The sequence below is a fragment of the Phyllopteryx taeniolatus genome, chromosome 15 (assembly GCF_024500385.1).
Source record: "Phyllopteryx taeniolatus isolate TA_2022b chromosome 15, UOR_Ptae_1.2, whole genome shotgun sequence".
Lineage (NCBI taxonomy): Eukaryota > Metazoa > Chordata > Actinopteri > Syngnathiformes > Syngnathidae > Phyllopteryx > Phyllopteryx taeniolatus.
In genome coordinates this window covers 23,109,119-23,135,783 of record NC_084516.1, presented here as the reverse complement: position 1 = coordinate 23,135,783, position 26,665 = coordinate 23,109,119, and the positions used below count along the sequence as shown (strand labels likewise).

General features: G+C 41.9%; 1 protein-coding gene across 1 annotated transcript; it reads left to right on the top strand.

Annotated features, from left to right (window-relative positions):
* The first annotated feature begins 1,608 nt into the window (after positions 1 to 1,608).
* Positions 1,609 to 23,451, top strand: ajm1 (apical junction component 1 homolog). The gene is made up of 2 exons (XM_061747485.1): positions 1,609 to 1,888; positions 17,030 to 23,451. Exon 2 carries the CDS (start codon positions 17,084 to 17,086, stop codon positions 20,330 to 20,332), a length of 3,249 nt encoding a protein of 1,082 aa, XP_061603469.1. The 5' UTR covers positions 1,609 to 1,888; positions 17,030 to 17,083; the 3' UTR covers positions 20,333 to 23,451.
* The last annotated feature ends 3,214 nt before the right edge of the window (positions 23,452 to 26,665 follow it).

Genomic DNA, 26,665 nt, shown 5'->3' with positions numbered 1-26,665 from the left:
AGATGGGAAGAGAAATGGAGTTGGGGTTATTTTAAAAGAAGAGTTGGCTAAGAATGTCTTGTAGGTGAAAAGAGTATCAGATCGAGTGATGAGGCTGAAACTTGAAATTGAGGGTGTTATGTAAAATGTGATTAGTGGCTATGCCCCACAGGTGTGTGGTGTGTAAGATTACTCTGGTTGTGGGGCGGAAGATTAGGAAGACAAAGGCAGAGCAGAGAACCATGTGGTGGAAGTATTGTGCAGACAGGCTCTCGGTGGACAGGAGGAGCTTCCAGAAGACTGGACCACTGCAGCCAAGGTGATCAGAGAGGCAGGCAGGAGAGTAGTTGGTGTATCTTCTGGCAGGAAAGGAGACAAGGAGATTGGTGGTGGAACCTCAAAGTACAGGAAATCATACAAGGAAAAAGGTTAGCTCATAAGACGTGGGACACTGAGAGGACCGAGGAGAGGCGAAAGGAATACATTGAGATGCGACATAGAGGCATATGATGACATGTATGCCAGGTTGGACACTAAAGACAGAGAAAATGATCAAAACTGGTTGGCCAGACAGAGGGATAGAGATGGTAAGGATGTGCAGCAGGCTAGGGTGATTAAGGATAGAGATGGAAATATGTTGACTGGTGCCAGCAGTGTGCTAGATAGATGGAAAGAATACTTCGAGGAGTTGATGAACAGGTGGAGGAACAGTTAGAAAGATAGAGGCATGCACTGGAAAGCAGAGGAATGAAGATTAGCTGAAGTAAGAAAGAATATATGTGCATGAATGAGTGGGGTGGTGGGGGAAGAGTGAGTCTACAGGGAGAAGAGATGGCAAGGGTGGAGGACTTGAAATATTGGGGTCAATCGTCCAGAGCAATGGTGAGTGTGGTCAGGAAGTGAAGAAACGGGTCCAAGCAGGTTGGAACGGGTGGAGGAAGGTGTCAGGTGTGTTATGTGACAGAAGAGTCTCTGCTAGGATGAAGGGCAAAGTTTAGAAAACAGTGGTGAGGCCAGCCATGATGTACGGATTAGAGACAGTGGCACTGAAGAGACAACAGTTGGAGGTGGCGGAAATGAAGATGTTGAGGTTCGCTCTCGCAGTGACCAGGTTGGATGAAATTAGAAATGAGCTCATCAGAGGGACAGCCAAGGTTCGATGTTTTGGAGACAAAGTTAGAGAGAGCAGACTTCGATGGTTCGGACTCGTCCAGAGGAGAAATAGTGAGTATATTGGTAGAAGGATGATGAGGATGGAGCTGCCAGGCAAGAGAGCGAGAGGAAGACCAAATAGAGGGTTGATGGATGTCGTGAGGGCAGTTGGTGTTCGAGAGGAGCATGCAGGAGATAGGCTTACATGGAAAAGGATGACACGCTGTGGCGACTCCTAAAGGGACAAGCCGAAAGGAAAACAAGACGAAAGAATGTCATGAATACAATTTTCAAAAATACTATTAACGAATAAAGTTAATAAATACCATGGATAAATCAATTTAGACTGTGTGTGTGTGTGTGTGTGTGTGTGTGATTAAAACTGCCCCTATGCGTGCGTGTGTTTAAAACTGTGCCCTCTGAGAAGAAAATGAAAAAACGCCCCTGCCCCCAGTAAAATGGGTCTAGAACCGCCACTGAGCAAGAGCACTGGACGGAGAACGGAGAATGGAAGGGGAGGGGTGGGTTCGAGAAAGAGAAGAGACTGGGTTGTGGCTGCGGCAAGATAGATGCGGATGGTGCAGCGAGGATGCGCAGCAATCCGCAAGAGACCCGTCTAACCTTGTGAAGGGAGCGAGGGGGGGAGCAAACAAAACGTCGAAACAGAAACAAGGCGTGTTTTGCATTTTCGCTTGATTTTGTCACTCCCTCGTATCAAAAAATGGATACACTCAGAGTGGGTCTCCGGAATGATGTGGTAAGATACGAAGCATTGGATTCGCTGAATGATGTTGACATCCAGGCACGATTGACGTGCATGGAAATACGTTCCAATGAATTTACCCTTCTAGCTACACTGCTAAGTCAATGTTTAATACTCATATTCGTTCGATGTTTCCATCCACGCGGCGATAACCGATAAGCATGCCCTCACAATGATCCACGCTTTTAGTCGGAATGAATTCGACCATTCCGATCTTGCAACGTGTGTCATATTTTGTTTGAATGTCGTGTGCTCGTGGCGCGTTGTTGCTGCTATATTACTATTTGGTGTAATCGCGGTGGTTGATATGGTCCATCCTTTCCACACATGACATCATCCTCGTAAGAGTTCTAGCCACGGGCAGTGGGCTGTCCATGCAGCGGATTTGCATGAATTCACCGAGAGAGTTTTGTAAAACCAAATCTGTTGACTTTGTTCGGATTGGATGTGCAAAAATAATAATAATAATAATAATAATAATAATTTTAAGCACCAGTAATTTGCATGTCCCAATTCTTGCAAGTCCTTGACAGAAGACATCACAGACTTGTTTGAGTAAATGCCTCAAAATTTACATCATGTATAGAAGTAATGATTTTTCAAATCAGAGCAATTAATCTGTCAGCACTCAAATTGATTATTTTATAGTTTATTTCAATTAACATGTCTATTTTGGGCTGCAGTGCACCAAGCAACAGATGCCAAACACGCAGTTCCGTAATTTTGCCCACCATGCCATAAGGCTTCCATTTCTGCTGTAGCCACGTCACATGCATTTATATTGCGGTTTCGCTAACTTTCTCAGACAAAGGATCATTTCACCCAGAAGTGTCTCATTTTCCATTTCAGTCCACATCATCGCCATTGTTACCCTCCTACAGCCGTTTGAAGCCATATAAATTCATCATCTCGTCATTATAAAATAACACAATGACTCCCTGCATTTAATTATTGTTATTGCATCAACAAACTGACAAATCATATTTTGAAATAAGACATCAAGGCAAAAATATTGTCAAGGAAATGTCCTGTTGATTAACAAAAGGATTTCTAACAAAATAATTTGGTTATAACATTACGTTCCGTCACATAGTATTGAGTTTAAAAATAAAATTGCAGCATCATTTGCAACCAAAATTAAAAGGACAAATGTATTCAGTAAAAAGCGCGACGAAACAAATGCAACTTATTACTGCTTTAATGGCAGCAATGAACTTGTTCTTCACTGGTCTTGTGTGCTAAATGTGGAATGATGCACAATCAATGGTTCACTGGTAACGTGGGATTATTGTTTCAATATCACTCAGAAATCACAGACAATTACGGTAACATACAGTAATTATGAGATATCTGAGAACATACGTGTAGGTTTATTCTGTATTATTGGCCAGTATTTTCTAAATGCTGGTTTCGCTCAGCTTCAACTTGTGGACAAAAGCACAAAAGCATAGAAAAATACCACTGTCCTTGTGAAAACCGTGTTAAAATTGGGTTTTACATGATTTTCGGGGCAGATCACCGATCAGCGAGTTTAAAAAAACAATAACCGATCACCGATCCGATAACAAGATGGAGGAATGTGTCTATTTAAATGACCTATTCATTTACTGTATATACTTGTGTACTTAATTGCTCAAAAAATTATAGTTACAATAAATAATGTATCTTTGTTCCTCTATTTATGCCAGTCAGGCATAGTGAGAAACAGAACAAATGGTCTTCTATTACAACCCCAATTACAATAAAGTTGTCACGTTGTGTTAAACATAAATAAAAACAGAATACAATGATTTGCAAATCATGTTCGACCTATATTTAACTGAATACACTACAAAGACAAGATAGTTAATGTTCAAACTGATAAACTTTATTGTTTTTAGCAAATAATCATTAACTTAGAATTTTATGACTGCAACACGTTCCAAAAAAGCTGGGACAGGGTCATGTTTACCACTGTGTTACATCACCTTTTCTTTGAACAACATTCAATAAACATTTGCGAACTGAGGACACTAATTGTTGAAGCTTTGTTGGTGGAATTCTTTCCCATTCTTGCTTGATGTACAGCTTCAGCTGTTCAACAGTACGGGGTCTCGGTTGTCGGTATTTCACGCTCCATAATGCGCCACACATTTTCAATGCAAGACAGGTCTGGACTGCAGGCAGGCCAGTCGAGTACCTCTTTTACTACGAAGCCACGCTGTTGTAACACGTGCAGAATGTGGTTTGGCATTGTCTTGCTGAAATAAGCAGGGGCGTCCATAAAAAAGACGTTGCTTGGATGGCAGCATATGTTTCTCCAAAACATGTATGTAACTTTCAGCATTAATGGTGCTTTCACAGATGTGTAAGTTACCCATGCCATTGGCACTGACACAGATGCTGGCTTTTGAACTTTGGGTCCATAACAGTCCGGATGGTTATTTTCCTCTTTGGCCCAGAGGACACGACATACACAATTTCTAAAAAAAAATTGAAATGTGGACTCATCGGACCACAGAACACTTTTCCACTTTGCATCAGTCCATCTTAGATGAGCTCGGGCCCAGAGAAGCCAGCGGCGTTTCTGGGTGTTATTGATAAATGGCTTTTGCGTTGCATTTCAAGTTGCACTTACGGATGTAGCACCAACTGTATTTACTGACATTGGTTTTCTGAAGTGTTCCTGAGCCCATGTGGTGATATCCTTAACACATTGATGTCGGTTTTTGATGCAGTGCCCCCTGAGGGATCCAAGGTCACGGGGATTCAATGTTGGTTTTCGGCCTTGCCGCTTTCATACAGTGATTTCTCCAGATTCTCTGAACCTTTTGATGATATTATGGACCGTAGATGATGAAATCCCTAAATTCCTTGCAATTGTACGTTGAGGAACATTGTCCTTAAACTGTTCGACTATTTTTTCACGCACCTATTCACAAGGAGATGATTTTTTTGCCACTTCTCCCGGCTTTTTGGGAACGTGCTGCAGTCATAAAATTCTATGTTAATGATTATTTGCTAAAAACTAAAACGTTTAGAAGTTTGAATATTAAATATCTTGTCTTTGTAGTGTATTTAATTAAATATTGGTCCCAACTTTATTGGAATTGTAGATGGCATGAAGTAAATACAGTAATTAATGTATCCACTTTTTGTGACATTTTTGTTTGTTGGTGTACCGTGAGATTTTGCAATTGTAAAATATGTTCCTCAGAATCAGAATCATCTTTATTTGCCAAGTATGTCCAAAACACACAAGGAATTTGTCTCCGGTAGTTGGAGCCGCTCTAGTACAACAGACAGTCAATTTACAGAACACTTTGGAGACATAAAGACATTGACAAAAAACAATTGTGCAAAAAGATGCAGAGTCCTCTAGCACTTAGAGCATAAAGGTTGGCTCCATAAAGGTTGGAAATCACTGCTCCAGTCAGATCGTGTATTCTAATGAGTCAGGTCAAACCAACACTACATGACAGAATTAATGGGTGCAAACTGTAATTAAATTACTTTATTTTTCATTAAATGACTTCACCCACACCGAAACCTTAGCGCATGATTCGACAGAATGGCGGCATGTTTACATCCAACCGTTCCAGCCGATCAGCATAAAATGCTAAATATCGGCCAATACCGATCAGCCCGATAAAATCGTTGTAAAGTCTAGTTAAAATGATCCCCATTCAAACATTATTTGTGCAACAGCACTATATTATGTGCAAATGTAGGACATTAGGATACCCGGTACAACAACAAGAATCAACGACAACTATTTATTCTTTCTATCCAAGTAAATGTCATAGCACAAAGAAATTTAAGCCCTGTGAACGTGTTCTTTCTCTGACTGACTATGTTGAATACAGAATACACCAAACCCAATAAAAATATAGCTGCATGAATATCAGTGTTTCAGTGAAAGTGATGTATTAGTTCTGTGAAAGGAGGCATTTGTTCAGTGTTCACTGCCAATGGTACAAAGCTGCAGTGCACCACTGTCTATTCATTCCCTTAGAAAATACTCACAAAAATACCATAAAAACAGTTCTCTCTCAAAATGCTTACTGACCTGAAGTAAATCACTGTATCTCCACTGAAGAGTGACATCAGTGAGATGGAAAGTGTTTTATATACTGTATTGTACTAACTAGTAACCAATTTAGCAAAATGTCTTTATTACTTGGTGTCCGAAATGAACTTTCATGATTTGCAACGTTTTCTGAAGATGCTAATTACTTTTTTGGATATATATATATATATATATATATATATATATATATATATATATATATATACAGTGGGTACGGAAAGTATTCAGAAACCCTTAAATGTTTCACTCTTTGTTATATTGCAGCCATTTGCTAAAATTATTTAAATTCATTTTTTTCCTCACTAATGTACACAGAGCACCCCATATTGACAGAAAAAAAACGGAATTGTTGAAATTTTTGCAGAATTATTAAAAAAGAAAAACTGAAATATCACAGGCAGCACGGTGAAGACTGGTTAGAGCGTCTGCCTCACAGTTCTGAGGTGCGGGGTTCAATCACCGACCCCATCTGTGTGGAGTCTGCATGTTCTCCTGCGTGGGTTTTCTCCGGGCACTGCGGTTTCCTCCCACATCCCAAAAACATGCATGGTAGGTTGATTGAATACTCTAAATTGCCAGTAGGTGTGAATGTGAGTGCGTATGGTTGTTTGTTTCTATGTGCCCTGCGATTGGCTGGCAACCAGTTCAGGGTGTACCCCACCTCCTGCCCGATGATAGCTGGGATTGGCTCCACCACTCCCGCGACCCTAGTGAGGATAAGTGGTTCAGAAAATGGATGGATGGATGAAATATCACACAGCCATAAGTATTCAGACCCTTTGCTGTAACACTCATATATTTAACTCGGGTGCTGTCCATTTCTTCTGATCATCCTTGAGATGGTTCTACACTTTCATTGGAGTCCAGCTGTGTTGGATTATACTGATTGAACTTGATTAGGAAAGCCACACACCTGTCTATATAAGACCTTACCGCTCACAGTGCACGTCAGAGCAAATGAGACAAATGACAAATTTCAATCAGGTTTCCTAATTCATCATAGTACATAATCTGCTCTTATCAGAGTGCTAAATGATATAAGGTTGAATACTGACTTGGGAAAGGTGTCAATTCTGGTCTTGTTGGACCTCAGTGCGGCTTTTAATACGGTAGATCATAATATACTGCTAAAAGGTTGGAAACGTAGGCAGGACTAAATGGAACAATCCTTAAATGGTTCAGGTCCTACCTGGAGGAAAGGTTATTTTGTAACCGTTGGAAGTGTTCAAGCTCATCGAATGGCAATGAGCTATGGGGTCCCTCAAGGCTCAGTTCTTGGACCCCTCCTGTTCAGCCTGTATACGCTACTTTAATTTTGACTATCATAGTTATGCAGATGACACACAGTTATATCTAGCAGTGTCTCCACGTGACTGCACTTCAGTTGAGTTGTTGTGTCACTGTCTAAAACAGATAAATAATTGGATGAGCCAAAATTGTCTTCAATTAAACCACAATAAAACTGAGATAATTGTTTTTGGCAATAAAAAGAAGAGGATTGCTTTTAGTAAATACTTGGAGTCACTCTCTTTAAAAACCAAAGACCAAGTCCAAATCCTCAGTGTTCTGATAGATTCCGACTTGACTTTCAAATTAATTACTAAAACTGCTTTCTACCATCTGAAGAATATATCCAGAGTGAAGGTTTGCATGTGTCAAGCAGACCAGGAGAAGCTCATCAATGCTTTTATCACAAGTAGACTTGACTATTGTAATGGTCTTCTGAATGGACTCCCTAAAAAGAGCATTAAACAGCTGCAGCTCATTCAGAATGCTGCAGCTTGGGTTCTGACCAGAACAAAGAGATCAGAACATATTACTCCAATTCTCAGTTCTTTACACTGGCTTCCAGTCAGCTTGAGAATATATTTTAAAGTTCTGCTACTGGTCTATAAATCACTAAATGGTTTAGGTCCTGAATACATGAATGAAATGCTAATGGCATATAAAGCCAGTAGGGCTCCGAGATTGACAGACTCAGCTCAAATAGTGGACCACAGAGTCCAAAGCAAACATGGTGAAGCCGCATTTAGCTATTATGCTGCACACAAATGGAATAAGTTGCCAACAAAATTGACCAAGTGTGCATGTTTTTAAGTCCAGGTTAACAACTCTTCTTTTTCCCCCATGCTTTTAAGAGCATTTCCACTTTTAAATAATATTTCTTGCACTGTACACTGTTTTAATTATAGTTTTATATAGTTTTTTCTCTTTGTTTTGAATGTTTATAAGCTGTTTTTTTCTTTGTTTTTAAATGCTTTAAATCATGTAAAGCACATCTAGTTACCTTGTGTATGAAATGCGCGCTATAAAAAAATTTGCTTTGTTTTGCTTTGCTTTGAAGCCACTCCTTTGTTAATTTAGCTGTGTACTTAGGGTCATTGTCTTGTTGGAAGGCCCGACTGTTGGAGGGCTGCAGTGATGGTTGACTTTATAGAACTTTCTCCCATCTCCCAACTGCATCTCTGGAACTCAGCCACAGTGATCTTTGGGTTCTTCTTTATCTGTCTCACCAAGACAGATATCTGTCTCGTCAATTTGTTTGTATTTAGTTCCCTGGTTTCTTTCAGTTCTTATCGGTTCATTGTCGTTGTCACACGTCTTGCCATGTCATAGTCGCCAGTTGTTTTTATCATTGTGATTAAATATTATTATTTTGAGATTCCCGCACTCCTGCCTTGCCTCCCTGCTTACCTGCAATTGGGTCCACCATGTTCTTGCCTTGCGTTCCTCGCCTTCGCCCTAACCACGTACGTGACATTTTTAAGATAAAACAAGTAGATTTTAACGCTTAAACTTAAAATCACGCTAAACCGGAAGTAACGCAGACGTCGCTTTCGGGTTATTCTTTTCTCCTAAATTACATTTTATATATATATATACACACACACACCAGGTGTGTATATATATATATATATATATATATATATACACCGGGTGATTGAAAAATAACTCCCTATTTTTAAGTACTTGCAATTTATTTCTGGACTATAATTCTTACAAGAAATGAATATGAGAAGAAAGTGTATTGCACGGAGTTTTATTTAAAATTCGATATGGGCGCCAGCATTAGCCACCAGTTTCTCAAGCCGCCTGGGAACCGCATTAACTGATTTCACAAGGAACTCTTGTGGGATGGAAGACTTAACTTCTCATATTCGCCCTTCAAGTTCTTCCAAAGTCGTCGGTTTGGTAGAATAGACTTGCTCCTTTAATCATGGAACATACACAAAAAAAATTTAGAAAAATATTGCAACATATAAATAAATTATAAGTATTTTAAAATAGAGGTACTTTTCAATCACCCTGTATAAATATCCATACAGTATATACCTGTGTATATATAAGTTTTCTCCCATTGCTTAATATGCCTTTTCCATGAAAACTAACACCAAATGCATCTTAGTGTCTTCAGAGTTCCTTATTTTGGTTCCTTTACAAACCTTTGTCACTCAAGCTGTCTTTACCTTTAATTCCATGGGAGAGAGCCTCTTTATGTTGTTGTAATAGACTAGAGGGATCTGTGAGCTGAAGTGGAGTTAGGTGACATTTTTTTCCATCTAGAAAATGTTTCAGGTGGTGGTGGTCTAACTGACTGGATGCCAATTAACATTATAACTACAATTAGGAGACAGAGAGAGGGAGGAGCCAAGAGAGGATTTTATATATTAGTATTCAAAGTACATGTATTAACAAAAGTCAATTCCTATTATTGTGTTTTACATGTTGCATTGCATTTTATATAAAGGTTGAAAAAATGAGTCCAAGGTCCATTTTTGGTTATTTTAGTACTCACTATACAGGGCTGGCTTACTCCAGGAAAAATGCATACTGCATGGTGAATGCAATGAGTTATCTTCCCCTAGAAATTAGTGGACTACAATATGTTTGTTTTATTAATCCAGTGCATTCCTCATTTGCTGTGGTGGCCCAACATTTAAATAACCTTTGTCAGATTTGATGGTTTTGTCACTCTTTCCCAAAAAGTGTTATAGAAATTGCGTTAAAATGTAGGCTACAAAAGCATTACTTTATCTTGCCTGGCCAGGAGCTCAGCACCCCTAAACCTGTGATCCGAGACTCACCCCTAGCTTGTGCTATGTCAGCTGTTGACGTTTACTGAGTCGTAATGACGAGCTTAGCTAGCGGTTGTTTTGTTAACTTGCAATGGCCAAGGTGTCCTTGCAGCATCTAATTCTTCCACAGGCACAGTTGAATTTTAAAAGCTGTACGCTGCTCACTGCAGCGTACATGTCTGTGATGATGCGCCCCCGCCCCTGGAGATAGAGGTTCAGTGCATCGAGATGGCTCGAGATGTCCCGCAGAAAGGCCAGCTCACAGAAACTTTTGCTCCCGGAGCTTTGCTGTGTCCTTGACTGACATATTTCTCACGCAGCTCGAAACATCTGTTAAGTACTTTTCCATGGCTTAACCATCCCACCTGTGTGATAAGGTCCATCTGCGTATTCGTATCGCACACTCCTCCAGGAAAGACTTAAACTGCCGATGATTCAGACCTTTGGCTCTTATGAAGTTAACTACTTGTGTTACTGTGGTCATAACATGTTCCATCTTTATGGCTTTGCCACACAGTGATTCCTGATGTATGATGCAGTGATAAACAGTTAGCTCACCTTCACCCTGCCCACCAGTCCACTCTTTTTACCGCACATCGCTGGCGCACCAGCTGTCGTTAATCTCACGAGTTTATCCCACAGCACCTTCTTTTCAGTTACAAATTTGGAAACCTCCTCAAAGATGTTCTCTCCTGTGGTTATGCCATGCATTGATTTTAATCCCAATAGCTCCTCTGTAACACACAGATTTGAGTCCACTCCACGGATGAAGACTGACAGCTGAGCAGTATCAGATGCGTCACTGCTCTCGTCCACAGCAAGGAAGAATGCAATGAAATATTTTGCCTTTCCATCAACTGGTCATACAGATTGGTTAGCACGATCAGCTGCTGTGTTTCTGCTCAGGCTCACGTTTGAAAATGCTTGCTTTTTCTCTGGGCAAACAAGGTCACAAACTTTCATCATGCACTTTTTCAGAAACTCTCCCTCATCAAAGGGCTGGGCTGATTTTGCGATCTCTGCTGCCACAATATAACTAGCCTTCACAGCAGCCTCACTTTGTGATGTGGCTTTTTTGAACATATTCTGTTGTGAAATCCAACTTCTTTTCATCTCCTGTACTTTCTGGCTCCTTTGAGTCATGTCCAAGTCCTTGTACTTGTCATGGTGTGTCGTTCCATGTCGTCTAATGTTGTACTCCTTAGTTAAGGCCACGTTGACAGCAGATGTTACAGATATTCTGCCTCCCACCTGTTCAGAAAGCTCCATTTTTAGGAAGGGGTAGCACGGTGACAGTTGTAGCGTGATATGACTACTGTCACAGAGAGGGCGTTTCTGGGTCATGTCCTGATTGACGTGCCAAAAACAACAGCAGACCATTACGGGATTTGTAGTATTAGCAGTGAATGCGCTGTATAATACCAGCGGGCCAGCTCTAGTAATCATTTGGTATTGACACAAGGTGTAAATATAATTACACTGTGGGGCAAATTTGGCTCACGGGCCAGAGTTTGACACATATGCTCTAAAGCCTCATGGGAGCTTGGTGTAAGTTTTTTTTTTCTTTAAATGCTTTCAAGAGGCTTGTGGCCACTCTCAACAAGGATGTCTTTTCCATAAACATATTGATGGAATTTTTCACAGCTGAAAACAATAGCAAGTAACTCTTTTCCAGTTTGTGCATACCTGCTCTGCAGTCTGTGAGTGAGCTTGAGCCATAAACGACTCAAATCCGGCACTCAAATCCGTGTCCTCCGACTCCAAAGCCCAAGTCCTTACATAGTGAGCTACTACAATCCCAACTCCTGACCAACGTTTTGTAATTTGGCTGAAAATGTTCACAAAAAAATCACGTCTTGGAAACATTTGTTTTTCTTTTGAGTACATCCACGCGCTCTCGATTATTTTTTGTTTTTCGTTCATCTCTGGAGACATTACACAACTCACTTACACGAGGGAAGACTTGCTAACCATCAAGGAGGCTACTCCGGACTTTCCTTCACCAAGTTTCGCAAATCCGCTCAGTTTTTTTTCCCTGAGTTACTCACCGGAGCAGTGACCGCAGTCTTTGGCGCATGGAGATGGAGGCGACGCCACAGAGGGAAGCCAGGTGAAGCTCCGCAAAAGAGGATACAGATTGGCGTTTCCGTCGATCCACCTCGCAAATCTACGCTCTCTACCCAACAAAATGGACGAGCTTCATCTTCTGATAAAGACCAGTAAAGACTTTGGATGTTCCGCCGCCATGTGCTATATGGAGACTTGGCTTTGTGAGGCTGTCCCCGATGGCGCCGTCATGCTTTCCGGCTTCCATCTTCACAGGGCAGACAATATGGAATCATCGGGGAAAACAAAAGGCGGCGGGATATGCTTCTATATAAACGAAAAATGGTGTACGGACTTCACGGAGCTCAGCACACACCGCAGCCCGCATTTAGAGTCCTTGTTTTAGAACTGTAAGCCATTCTACTCGCCTCGTGAGTTCACATCATTCATTCTCGCTTGTGTCTACATTTCGCCTCAAGCTAACACGAACGCCGCACTGCTCGTGCTCGCCGAACAAGTAAACGAAATTGAAAAAAAACACCCAAACTCACCCCTCATTATTTTCGGGGACTTTAACAAAGCTAAACTCAACCACGAACTCCCTAAATACAAGCAGCACATTGACGCTAAATAACACTTACCGTGCCAAACCTTGTGCAGCACTGGGCTCATCTGATCACTGCTTAATTCACTTAATACTGACATACAGACAAGAACTTAAATGCGTGAAGCCTACGGTGAAAACTGTGAAAAAGTAAACCAATGAAGCAAAGATAGAACTTCAAAGCTGTCTAGACTGCACAGACTCGAGTGTCTTTGAAAATTCAGCTGGCAGTCTAGATGAATATAGGGACAGTCACATGCTATATTAGTGTCTGTGAAGATGTGTGTGTACCAACGAAGTCATTTCGCACATTCAATAACAACAAGCTGTGGTTCACTGCCAAACTTAAGCAACTTCGCCAAGCTAAGGAAGGCGCATAACAGAGCGGGCACAGGGCCACACCCTCCCAGCCACACCACCGACCACAATCACACCTCTGACTTCTGCGTTAATCATCCATGAACAGGATGTGAGACGCATCTTCAAACAACAAAAAATTAACAAAGCGGCAGGCCCAGACCATGTGTCCCCATCCTGCCTCAAAGTCTGCGAGGACCAGCTCACTCCAGTCTTCACACAGATTTTCAATAGATCTCTGGAACTGTGCGAAGTACCATCCTGTGTCAAACCCTCCACCATCATTCCAGTCCCCAAGAAACCTACAATCTCGGGTTTTAATGACAACAGGCCTGTCGCCTTGACACCTGTGGTCATGAAGTCCTTTGAACGTCTCGTGCTGGAGCACCTCAAGAGCGTCACATGTCCCCTGCTGGGCCCCCTGCAGTTTGCCTACCGAGCGAACAGGTCTGCAGATGATGCAGTCAACATGGGACTGCATTTCATCCTAGAACACCTCGACAGTACAGGGACCTACGCGAGGATCCTGTTCGTGGACTTTAGCTCAGCGTTCAACACCATCATCCCTAAACACCATTCCTCCAAGCTTCTCCAGCTCAGCTGTCTCACCAGCCATCTGATAGTGGATTTACAGCTTCCTGACAGGCAGGACACAGCAGGTGAGGCTGGGGGAGACCACCTCATCCACATGTGGCATCAGCACTGGGGCACCCCAAAGTTGTGTCTTCTCTCCGCTGCTCTTCTCTCTACACCAGGGGTGGCCAACTAGTCAGAGACTAAGAGCCACTTTTTTTTCTGTGTTACTGCAAAGAGCCACATACACGGGTACACATGAACATCATCTTTTAATCATGTATGCACGCATACACAGACCTCTGCTCAGCCAGATCTAATGAAAATAACCACACCAACATGATAATATCAGTAATTTTCAACAGTTAACATTGTGTGCACTGTCTCACACACACAAACTCTCAGTTCAAGCAAATCCACAAACAATAATAGAATAATTTTCAATAACATCTTTCTCTTACTATGCTGCTTAGTGAGACTTCTGGCATTCCTTATCTTGAACAATCCTCTTCAAATCTGGCTTGTATTCTGTTGTTGCCACTCTAAGCAATTCTTTCAAATGAGCGTCAGTCAGAACAGATCGATGCTTTGATTTCACGTTTCAGGGTAGAAAACACAGACTCGCAGACGTACGTTGACCCAAACATGGACAGTATCTTAAGCGCAGCTCGTTTGATGTTGGGGTATTTTTCAATTGGCACACTTTTCCAGAACTCAACGGTCCCTTCCCTTAAAACAGCTTTCAGTTGATCCTCCTCACAAAGGTCGATCATCTCCAACTCAGCCGCAGCCTCATCTGTGACGAGCGGGGCTTTCAAACAGTCTGGCTTCCAAGCCAGCTGATATGATGCAAGCGTTACGGTCTCCGAGTGTTTTGTAAATTTTTTGAAAAACTGCACCTGCTTTTCAAAGCGACCAACTTGTTCTTGCGAAGTTCAGTCCCTTTTGGAAATTCCTGTTCGATGTTAGGGTGGAGTGAGCTGAAGATTTGAAGCTTTGAAATGCGCTAATGCTGCGTGACATATAAGGCAGATCGGCTTGCCATTACGTTTAACAAAAAAATATAAACTCTCCCACTCTGGCAAAAACGTCCTGTGTTCTTCTTCATATTTTCGTTTGGCTGTGCTTTTTTTCCCTGCCATTTCAAGAGGTAACTTGACGGAAATTGTTTACAACACAAATGATGTCACACCAAAGATTCTCTCGTCGCTCGTTTGACGTCACTCAAACAGGCTTACATGGTCAGTGTGCCATCTAGCTGTAGGGGGAGTGAATGACAGCGCCAGCCAAGCATTTTTGACGCATGTCATGTGACAGCTCCTGAAGAGCCGCATGAAACTAGTTAAAGAGCCGCATGAGGCTCGCGAGCCGCGGGTTGGCCAGGCCTGCTCTACACGAACGACTGCACCTCAACGCACCCGGCTGTCAAACTCCTGAAGTTTGCAGATGACACCAGTCATCGGCCTCATCAAAGACGGTGACGAGTCTGCATATCGACAGGAAGCGGAGCGGCTGGAGCTGTGGTGGGGCCGACACAACCTGGAGTTGAACAGGCTCAAGACTGTGGACTTCAGGAGGCATCCTTCACCACAGCTGCCCCTGTCCAGCTACCTTGTGTCAACCGTTGAGACCTTCAAGTTCCTGGGAATTACAGTCTCTCAGGACCTGAAGTGGGCGATCAACATCAACTCCGTCCTCAAAAAGACCCAGCACAGGATGTACTTCTTGCGGCTTCAAATCCCGGCCCCGCCTGTGTGGAGTTTGCATGTTCTCCCCGTGCCTGCGTGGGTTTTCTCCGGGCACTCCGGTTTCCTCCCACATCCCCAAAACATGCATGAATTGGAGACTCTAAATTGCCCGTAGGTATGACTGTGAGTGCGAATGGTTGTTTGTTCCTATGTGCCCTGCGATTGGCTGGCAACCAGTTCAGGGTGTACCCCGCCTCCTGCCCGATGACAGCTGGGATAGGCTCCAGCACGTCCGCGACCCTAGTGAGGAGAAGCGGCTCAGAAAATGGATGGATGGATAAAATTGTCCTTTCAATTACCCAAATCAGAAAATTTATTCTCAGAGTATCCTGAGGAAAGATTGCGATAGAAATAAAGTCCAGAACATTTTAAACATTTCAGTGTGATTTAAAAAAAAACATTAGTCTCATGATACCGCTGAGTCTATTTTTTCCTCGTTCAGACAGTTCAAATAAACTAGCCTTGCTCTGAAAAGAACTGTTGACACAAACATTATCCCATGGTATTACCTTGAGTCAAAATGCATGTTTTTCATCAAAGTATCGCCTTAAGGCAAAACCTGTTGCATAGTATGTGATGCTGTAGGCAAGAAGTGCTTGTGTTATAAGGTTTTGCTGTACAATATGCACAGAACAATTTGCTGTCCTCAGTGCCTCCATCTTATTCATTCATTCATTCTACTTCCCTTCCGCTTATCCTCACTAGGGACGCGGGCGTGCTGGAGCCTATCCCAGCAATCTTCGCGCGAGAGGCAGGGTACACCCTGAACTGGTCACCAGCCAATCGCATAGAAACAAATAATCATTCGTGCACACATTCACACCTAAGGGCAATTTAGAGTCCTCAATCAACCTACCATGCATGTTTTTTGGGATGTGGGAGGAAACCGGAGTGCCCGGAGAAAACCCACGCAGGCACGGGGAGAACATGCGAACTCCACACAGGCGGGGCCGGGATTTGAACCCCGGTCCTCAGAACTGTGAGGCACATGTGCCAACCGTGCCGCCCTCCATCTTTTAAAAAGACCAAAAACTTTTCATCCAGCAGGGGTGCCGCCAGGGATATGGGGCCCAGAGAAAAAGATAATTACTTTGGGCCCCAGCACTTCAATGCTACCAACTAGAAATAAAAGAAATTTTACGCCACCATGGACTTTTGAGCAATGGACCAAGCAATGCAGTCTTGCTTCTTCCATCAATGTCATTAGTCAAACATTTTTGTGCGCTGACATCACTCAATGCATCTCGTGCATCAGAATGATCAGGAATAAAGAATTGGCGCTCTGAGGAAAGTTCAGCGTAGCCTGGAGTGCAGAAATAGAAAAGTGCAATTAAATGCATATTTTAAAGGTATTTATATAATGAATTACTCAAAGTTAACATGTTAAGGTCCCTTTCATTTTTATACATCTTTGGGGGTTTGTGTTGCTAACCCATATTCATCTATCCATCTAAAATGCCGGTTTTATGAAACTGATGTAAATGCTCACATTTAATTGGTAATTCGCTTCGTTTGTAAGTTTGTTTGTCTTTCAAAAAAATTTTTATGGCAACTAGTCTTGGTTCAGGAATTCCATTGGAACAGATACATTACAATATTTATTCATCATTCATGAATTTTTGATAAAAATCTGAATTGTTACTTTTTTTGTTTATCTTTTAGGAAACATCAACAATCATTGAGTTTAATGAAGAAAACTAAAGGAGTCCTTTTAAGATGACACTCACCGAACCACTTGACTTATTGGTATCAAGTGCGCATCGAGACATAAAGGTTATCCCCATTTCTTCACTCTCCAAATCCTTGCAACTCTCCAAAGAATGTAATTCTTTAAATTGCAGCACACTGGAAGACATTACGAGCAAGGTCAAGAAGCAACACTGCCGTACCTTTGATTATAACTCACTGGAGTACCCAAATCATCATAAATACTCAATGTATTCCCCATACAATAAGAAGACTGATAGGCATGGGGCTAATCTAAATATTGTCTGGAATGCCCTGGGCCACCAGCAGAGGTACCGCTTTTCTGCTCCGGACATTTTCAATTATAGGTTAACATCTCAACCAACGGATACACATATGGACAGTGAGCCTGCTGCTCCTGAGCATAAACGAAGGGCTCGGTCAAAAAGTGCACCCCGAATCCAAACCAGTCTCACCCCTATATCATTGGAGTCCTCATCCTCAGGGAGGAAGGGAAGGGAGTCCCGACGGACAGTTGGAGAATCTCACTGGAGACATGATATATCACCACGTAAGGAGTCCTCCTATGCAGCAAATAAAACACACTTACATGAAATACATCCTGCTGGACTTCATCCTCAAATTAGTGATAACAATAGATATTATTCACCCCGTTATGTGGCTAATACTTATGAGGAGGCATTGCTGGATAAACCAGCAACCAGCCCTCATGTCAGATGTCGGGTAGACATTAAACCAAATGATTCAGCATTACATCATACTGGACAGAAACAGCCTACTCCTCAAATGGACATCCCCTGGCAGAGACACCACAATTTCGGGAGTAGGAGCCTGACTGTCCCCCGCCATTTCTCCTATTCCAGAGCACCAACTCCTACTGATTCAGTGGGTACAGAGAGTAGACAAGCTTCTCAAAATTCCTGCAGTCTGCCAAATAAGTACAAACACCAAATGGAGGTCCCTTTTGAAAGGATGTCTTCTTCTGGGTATGATATGGAAAACAGAAGTCATTCCAGTCCTAACATGCCGATCCAAATATTTTATGATGATGATCCTGGTAGATATGTTACCACTGCTCCTCCTCAGCCAAGTTCTTATTTTCATGATCAACATAACACAGGACAAACCTCCAAAGTGCAATATGTACATGAACAAAGAGGTCGAATGGTGCATGCTATGGGTACAAGGCCTTATTACAGTGAAATGGAGCCCTATCCATACACCTTACAGGCAGGGTATCCAAAATCCCATACAGCAAATGAGCCAGGGCCATATATCATACAACCACAACCAACTAGAATATTTTATGGAGATGACCCAAGGACTTATCAAATTCAGACTGCTCCTCCAAGGTTTTATTATTCACATGACATGCACGCCATGCCACCACTGCACCATGTCCCAGCAAGGGCCCATTATACAGACAGCCAAAAAAATGTGAGAATCATTCAGGCACAGACAGATGACTGGTGCAGTTCATATGCTTCTGGATATTCCTCTAATCCGGTAACTTATGTGTCCCAAGTCACTCCAACCAAAATCCAACAAGAAGCTGTATTAATGCCTTGGTATTCTAACCCTTCTGCAGAAACTCAAAGAATTGGCACAGATTCTAAAGCGTACTCCAGATCATTAGATGATATCATCACGTCACATACAGGGAGGGAACAACCCCGTTCTGTTCAACGGCATCAGAGCTATAATGATCTAGATCCAAGGAAACCTGTCGGAGCCTCAGTTGACAAACCACAGCCAGTGGTAGTCAATCTCTCCACTTCACCAAGACGTTATGCAGCTTTATCAATGTCTGATAACTCCTTGATTGACCAAAGTCCTCCACCGACATTAAAGAACACAACTAGCAAACAGTGGTTAGTAACTCCTGAAATTACAATCACTGATAATGACTTTCGGACTGGGAATCTTAGGAAGGCTGAAGGAAAGTCTGCCAGTTGGGATATTCTGGACTCTAGAGGCACTGAAGATCAGCAAGAAATTACAGCCTCAACCAAAGAAAAGCCACATGACAACTCTCTTCAGCAAAGTCTTGAACAACTTGATGAGCTGCTGGCTGATCTTGTGACCGACTACAAACCGCACACTCGAAGGGCAAGTGAGGATATACTAGATCAGCTAAAGAAACTAATTGATGAGGAAGAGGCAGTATCTCTGTCAAGGAAGAACTCAGAGGCCGTTTCAGAAGAACCACCACCTCTTGACAAGCAGCCAACCTCAGTAAGATTAAACCCTGATTCATTTCAAGATATGGATGGAGCAAGTGATGCAATGATGGGTGCAGATGAGTGCTCCCCAGATCAGAGCCCAGATGAAGATGATACAATGATGTGTTCGAACAACAAATGCCGGAGAACTGAAACTCTGTTCAATGCTTGCCTTTACTTTAAATCCTGCCACAGCTGCTACACATATTACTGCTCTCGCAACTGCCGAAGAGAAGACTGGGACATTCATAAAGAGAGTTGTGTTTATGGTAGAATTGGCAGCTCATGTCGCCATATCATCAAACATTGTCGTGAGACTATTGAAGTCCACAAAGCCTTCTCCCGTCTTGCCAAAGTTGGTTACCTTTCTCGAGGTAAAGGCGTACTCTTCCTTGGTTTCCCAAACACTGTGTCATCCAGTAACTTTTTGCAGGCAGGCCTGGATAGTCTACCTATGTCACCGACGTACTTGTCCCTAAGAGAGCTTGAAAGTTTCAAAGACAACCTCGGTGAGTACTGTAAAGAGTTGCAAGAAGCTGGAAATGAGTATGACCCGAATGAATGTTTTATCTTGAATGTATCCATTGCTGTCGGTGAACAGCTGCCTGATGGGCCTTCACCAAGGAACCAAGCTCCAGCAGTCAGAAAATATGCAAAAGTTGCTCTGGCTTCTTTTAGCCCTGACAGAAAGATCCACAAAAAACAGGGTGAGATGGAAACCCTGATCCTAACTCCACCACCAGGAACAGCAGATATTGACAAAGAGGGAGAAGAAGGCAGGAAGGCCAGAGAAATCTGTTTTATCAATATACAACGAGAGTTAAGGATCCGAGGAGTATTCTTACGCCATGAATATCCACAAGTTTATCAGCAGCTCTGTGAGTTTGTGGAAAATAACCTAAGATTTACCCCCACCACGATTTATCCGATTGATAAGAGGACAGGTAAACAGTTTATGTGCATGATTATGGCTGCCTCTGAGCCAAGGACCTTGGACTGGGTAGGGACTCCACATCTCCTTGATGACATCATTTAAAAGCAAAAATGTGTTTGGAGCACACAACCTATACTGTACATTTATTTATTTTGTTATTAATTGTGTCATTATAATTTTTAACAGAATATTGTACTGTACATTATTTTTAACATACAGAACATAGTTTTTATCCTTGTGATTTATCTGTATATTGGCTGCTTACTGTTACATATACAACATACAGTACTTCCTTCACAAGGAATGTCCCAATATTTGATGATGTATTATAGAAAAAAAATATTCATTATTATGTTCTTGACTTCAAAGACAATTCTATGCAAAGCTGATGTATATTAATAATTATTATATCATATTATCCAGCCATTTTTTTATACCGCTTGTCTTCATTAGGGTCAGGGGTGAGCTAGAGCCTACCCCAGCCGAAATTGGGCACACCCCGGACTGGTCACCAACCAATCGGCGGACACATATAAGCACGCAACCATTCACACCCATACCTTTGGACAAATGAGTCTTTAATTAACCTACTATCCATGTTTTTGGAATGTAGGAGGAAGCATGGGAGACATTTACCCATATAAAACCAAGGCGGCATAAAATAATTGCTAAATTAGTTATTTTTTTTCTTTACCATTATTGACTTAATGATATGAAAATGACCTACAGTATATTACCGGTATGTTACATAATTGATAGTAGTAGTTTACTTGCCCAACTTTGATGCAGGAAGCGTGGGTTTTATTCACACTTAGTGACAATGAGAATGTGAATAGTTATCTATGTCTCTTGGGATGTGTGTTCCCTGTTGTTTGACTGGCCACCAGTCTAGGTTGTACTCAGCCTTTCACTCGAACTCATTACATTTAATTATAAGTTCCCTATCTTGTTTATTGCTTATAGAATGTTCTCCCGTGTTGTAATAGTTTCGTTTTATTGAAGCAATACTGGACATGGCAGCTACCTTAGCAATTAATATTTACAGGCACGTGCACACACAACCACTGTGTGGTGTGCCCTGAACTTTTGCCTTGAACCAAAAAAAAAAGTACCCTTTTTGTTCCAGCCAATTTTTGTCAATCAATATTAAAAATAATAATAATAATAATTACCCTCGCTGTCATCAATTTTACTTTTATTTATTAGATTTATTTTTTTAAATTTGAAGTACATTGAGCCTTGCTCCCAGCCCCCTTCCAAAAAGCTGTCGTTTGAACAGGGGTGTGCTGACTTTTTATATCCACCGTAACCTCCCTTAACCTCCTTTGTTAATAGTTGTATTATTGACTGTGTTAACGGATATAAATACAAGTTAAATACATGTTTTTCAGAATTGTATAAATAATTTTGACGATGAGTGTCCTTTTTTCGCCAGAGCACCTGCCCCCAAAAATGTCTGTGCACGTGCCTTAATATTTAAATTGAAATTTTAACACTAAAAATAACTTACTTCAAATACAAGACTTGGTGTAATAATTGCCATGTCCTCACACGGCAGTATGAAAAAGTAGCAGGAATAATTGTCATTAGAACAAAGTGACAGAGATGTGTCATAATATACTACTTATGTAATACGTTAAATCTTCAGTGTTCAGTGCTTTTTTTTTTAGGCTGTGTTTTTACTGTGGCTGCTATGTCTTTGATTTTACATTATAAAATCATGAGAGTACTCCTTTGTTGCATGAGTTTATTATTAAATTAACGTATTTTAATGTTGCCACCTTATTGTATACACAATACTCACAAAAAAAATTATTTCAGGATGTCTCTATAATGCACTGTAAACTTTATAAGTGAACCTAATTTGATTATCTCTAAACCTTTGAATGCCCTTGTTCAATTGTTCAATGGTTGAGTACTTTTTTGCCTTTCTTTAGAGCTGAATGGAAAAATTCATATCCATGATCAACTAATAATTTTCCCGAGTCAATTTGAATTGGTAATTTAAACAGTCCTCTTCATCATGCTGCTCGCAGTTTCACATCATGGGACCAAGATATCTAACAAGTGACCAACAGTTCCTCGGCGTTGTAAATGTTGCCGTTCGAAGCCCCTTATTAGAGAACAGCAAGGTGTGAAAAAAGTACTACAACAAGGAACAATTGGTCGCGCATTCAAAAGTTTTGACAAGGCCAATTTAACCTGTAAAGATTATAGTGCCTAAATTTGAATGTTTGTTCCATGAAATTGTATTATTTATTCCCAATAATCTATTCTAGTGTTTCACTTGCGTGCTTCCAGGACATACAGTGCGGAAACGAGATTATTATTATATTTTTTTTGTCCAATCAGACTTCAGCCTCTAATCTGCCCCAAGGCCTTCATAATCATTAGTTTTGACCGATGTAACTATATTTGCAATGGGAGTGTTTCTTTAACTAATCACATTTCAAGTTTGCTTCGGAGGGCTAGCTAGCTGGCCCACAATGACATCATCATTTTTCTGTCCTCTGATTAGTCAGTCAGAGCGGCCAAATTTGACTAGAAAAACTCGTCTACATCAAGACATTTCACGTTAAGACATTTCTCTAGTGAGTATGACGGTTTTTTTTTTTTTTTTTTTTGTCATGTCATCAGATAAATATGTATTCTAAACTGCTCTACATGACGTATGTGGCACAGTTGCGTGCTATATTACATATATATATTTTTTCTTTGATGGTTCCTATATTTGCAACGTGATCGTAGTGATTAAGAGGTAAATTAAGTTGGTCGGGTAAGTCCCCACTGAAGGCCCAGGTACTAAATGCATGGTCTACCACTGATATTCATGCAAGACATGCGCTCCCCAAATCGAGGCGCCACAGAGACTCGCGACCACCTGAGAACCCCACTCCTCCACGCTGCCCTGCTGTAAGACGGCGACTAGGACAGTGCCTGGTCTACGTCAAGTGGACCTTAACCTAATTAGCAGTTTCCCGTCAAATCTTGATTCCTGCCTTCAAAAGACTCCTTCCCAAAAGATTGGAGGGACACTCACTTCAAGCAGACTATGTGGCTAATATTCACCCATGTGCGTGAGGCGCCACCCACTGGCGTTGAGCGGAACTGCAAGCCCCACCCACGCCTCTGTTGGTTAACGGAAGATAAAATGTCTGTTTTGCTATCTTGCAAACTCTGTAGAAATATTCCAAATGTATGCCTTGGTGTCTGTCTCGCTATTCTCAGTTTGGGAGGTCCTCTGCAAGATTTTGAAAGCTGTTCATGATTTGAAATCAAACAATAATGAACAATAAGCAACCCATCTGCCACAACAAAGTTTAAACAAGGATTCTATGCGTGAGAGTACAAAGTTGGGAGTGTTTTAGATTAATATTATTTTAAAACCCATGTACTCAAAGTTGTAGACAAGATTCAGGCTGATGGGTGTGGTCTTATTACTTTGATGTACAACATCAGTGCTTAATAATTGTGGGGAAATGACTACCTTCATACGAAATCCCAACTTTTGCCTTCTCTCGCTCTGACTCAACGCATTAAGCGCTCACACGCTCATTTATTTTAGCCCAGCGACCACACACACATCCGGCCCGCCATATCATTTTATGTGGCCCGCGAAAGCAAATCAAAATTGCTAATAGTGTTCCAATGTAATGGCGTTGAGATATTGCAAGCATCTTTGTTTCCAAAGAAATGTAGTAATTACAAACATGTTTTAAGAGGCTTCTGATTTCACAACGAGTTGTTCATCAATTCGTTGTGTACATCTAATTATATGAGGTAATAATTCCTTCACAGTCATAACGGCCCTCCGAGGGAAGTCATAACTACGATGTGGCCCGTGATAAAAATGACTTTGACACCCCTGTCGTAGAGTGCAGCAACCTCCAGATTATGAGACTGATTAAAAAGGTTTGTCGTCATTTCGCCTAAAGTTAAACTTCCAAAAAGTGACGTGGTGCCCTTTTCCGAGACATTAGTTTGATTTTAACAATTAAATTTAAAATTACGATAAACCGGAAGTAACACAAACGTCGCTCCCGGTTTATTACTTTCTCCTAAATTAATTAAATTCTTATTTGACATATAAACGCTACATATTGGCGCAACCCACGTGAGGAGATTTCAAGTTTTTGAATTCAGAACACACAAAAATAAAATTAAATTGCTCAACCTCGTCTATGGCCCAGACAGGCCCCACCAATCCAGCCCACCTCAGGTTTTTCCTTACAAGCTCCACAGCTCTGCATGTCAATCCTGAGTTCCAAAGAAAAAACGTTCTTGCCGCTTGCGCAATCAAAGATTCCACATTGTATAGTGAGCCACTTGGTACCACCTACCATCCAGCAGTTACGACAGCCAAATTGTGATTGTTTCTCAAACAGCGCAAATTTGAATTTAGCCCTTCAATGCTGGAACAAATTACATTTGAAGGAACTCAGGGGTTTGACATTACCAACACTCTTCTTCTTCTTCTTCTTTTCCTTTCGGCTTGTCCCGTTAGGGGTCGCCACAGCGCGTCATCCTTTTCCATGAGAGCCTATCTCCTGCATCCTCCTCTCGAACACCAACTGCCATCATGTCTTCCCTCACGACATCCATCAACCTTCTCTTTGGTCTTCCTCTAGCTCTCTTGCCTGGCAGCTCCATCGTCATCATCCTTCTACCAATATACTCACTCTCTCTCCTCTGGACGTGTCCAAACCATTGAAGTCTGCTCTCTCTAACTTTGTCTCCAAAACATCGAACCTTGGCTGTCCCTCCGATGAGCTCATTTCTAATTTTATCCAACCTGGTCACTCCGAGAGCGAACCTCAACATCTTCATTTCCGCCACCTCCAGCTCTGCTTCCTGTTTTCTCTTCAGTGCCACTGTCTCTAATCCATACATCATGGCTGGCCTCACCACTGTTTTATAAACTTTGCCCTTCATCCTAGCAGAGACTCTTCTGTCACATAACACACCTGACACCTTCCTCCACCCGTTCCAACCTGCTTGGACCCGTTTCTTCACTTCCTGACCACACTCACCATTGCTCTGGACGGTTGACCCCAAGTATTTAAAGTCCTCTACCCTTGCCATCTCTTCTCCCTGTAGCCTCATTGAACAAGCTGGTCAAAAACTCCACAGCCACCTCTCCTAGATGCTTCCATACCTCCACAGGAATGTCATCAGGACCAACTGCCTTTCCATTTTTCATTCTCTTTAATGCCTTTCTAACTTCCCCCTTACTAATCATTGCCACTTCCTGGTCCACCACACTTGCCTCTTCTACTCTCCCTTCTCTATCATTTTCCTCATTCATCAACTCCTCGAAGTATTCTTTCCATCTACCTAGCACACTGCTGCTAGCACATCACCAACACTAAGGTGTCAAAACCCCTCTTTGCACATTCCAGCTGACTACAGACCTTAACTTAGTGGCCCTAACCATCCTCGACCACTACATGATTTTCAGCCTAGCCTCCCTGCTCTACCGAAAGACCCAGGAGCGGCGGCGCTGCTCAGAACAGCACTCCAATGCTTGCCTGAGGTCTTCCGGTAGAAAGGAATGGCTGAGCTCAAAAATGTCCCAGCTCAAACCGTGCAGGAGGTCCTACCCCTCTGACCGAACGTTCCCGGACCTCCTTGCTTCCTCTTGGACTTAGGCCAAGTTTCCTTTCCTTTGTACAGATGAGAACACCTGCCTTTCACCTCTTCTTTTTGGTTACTATTTGAGTGGTTCACCTCTTATAGTAGAGTTTTTCTTTTTCCCTTTATCTTTTTTTTTGGGAGACTCCCTCTGTTTGCGAGGAGGGAGCTGGGCTGAATGACTTTTTTTACTTTTTCCCTTTTCTTCTCCTCTTTCTCTTATTTTTGAAGAGCCCTACAAAGACTCTTTCATTAACGTTCGTGGTATTATTTTCCCCTGTTTCTCTCAACTGCACAATCTCTTGACCTCACCACATATAAATAGCATGGACATCTATATAAACATAAGAAGCTGTCATGGACAGCTGTTATAGTTGAAAAGGGTGGGGGGGGGTATGCACTAATGTTGTACTCTGGTAACTGCATTGCTGTGTGTACCTGCCAACCTGTGCCGCCTTCCAGGGAGACGTCGCCGAAACCCGCCATCGAGCCGAACCTTCGTCGACGAAGGGGGGATATGTAGTAGACATGCGCTTCGCAAATCGAGGCGCCGCAGAGACTCGCGACCAACTGAAAACCCCACTCCTCCAAAATCAGAATCAGAATCATCTTTATTTGCCAAGTATGTCCACAAAACACACAAGGAATTTGTCTCCGGTAGTTGGAGCTGCTCCAGTACGACAACAGACAGTCAATTGACAGAGAACACTTTGGAGACATAAAGACATTGACAGTCACTGAGCAATAAAAGGTTAATAGTTATCTGGTAATGCCGGTACATTATGTTTTTTTTTTTGATAATTG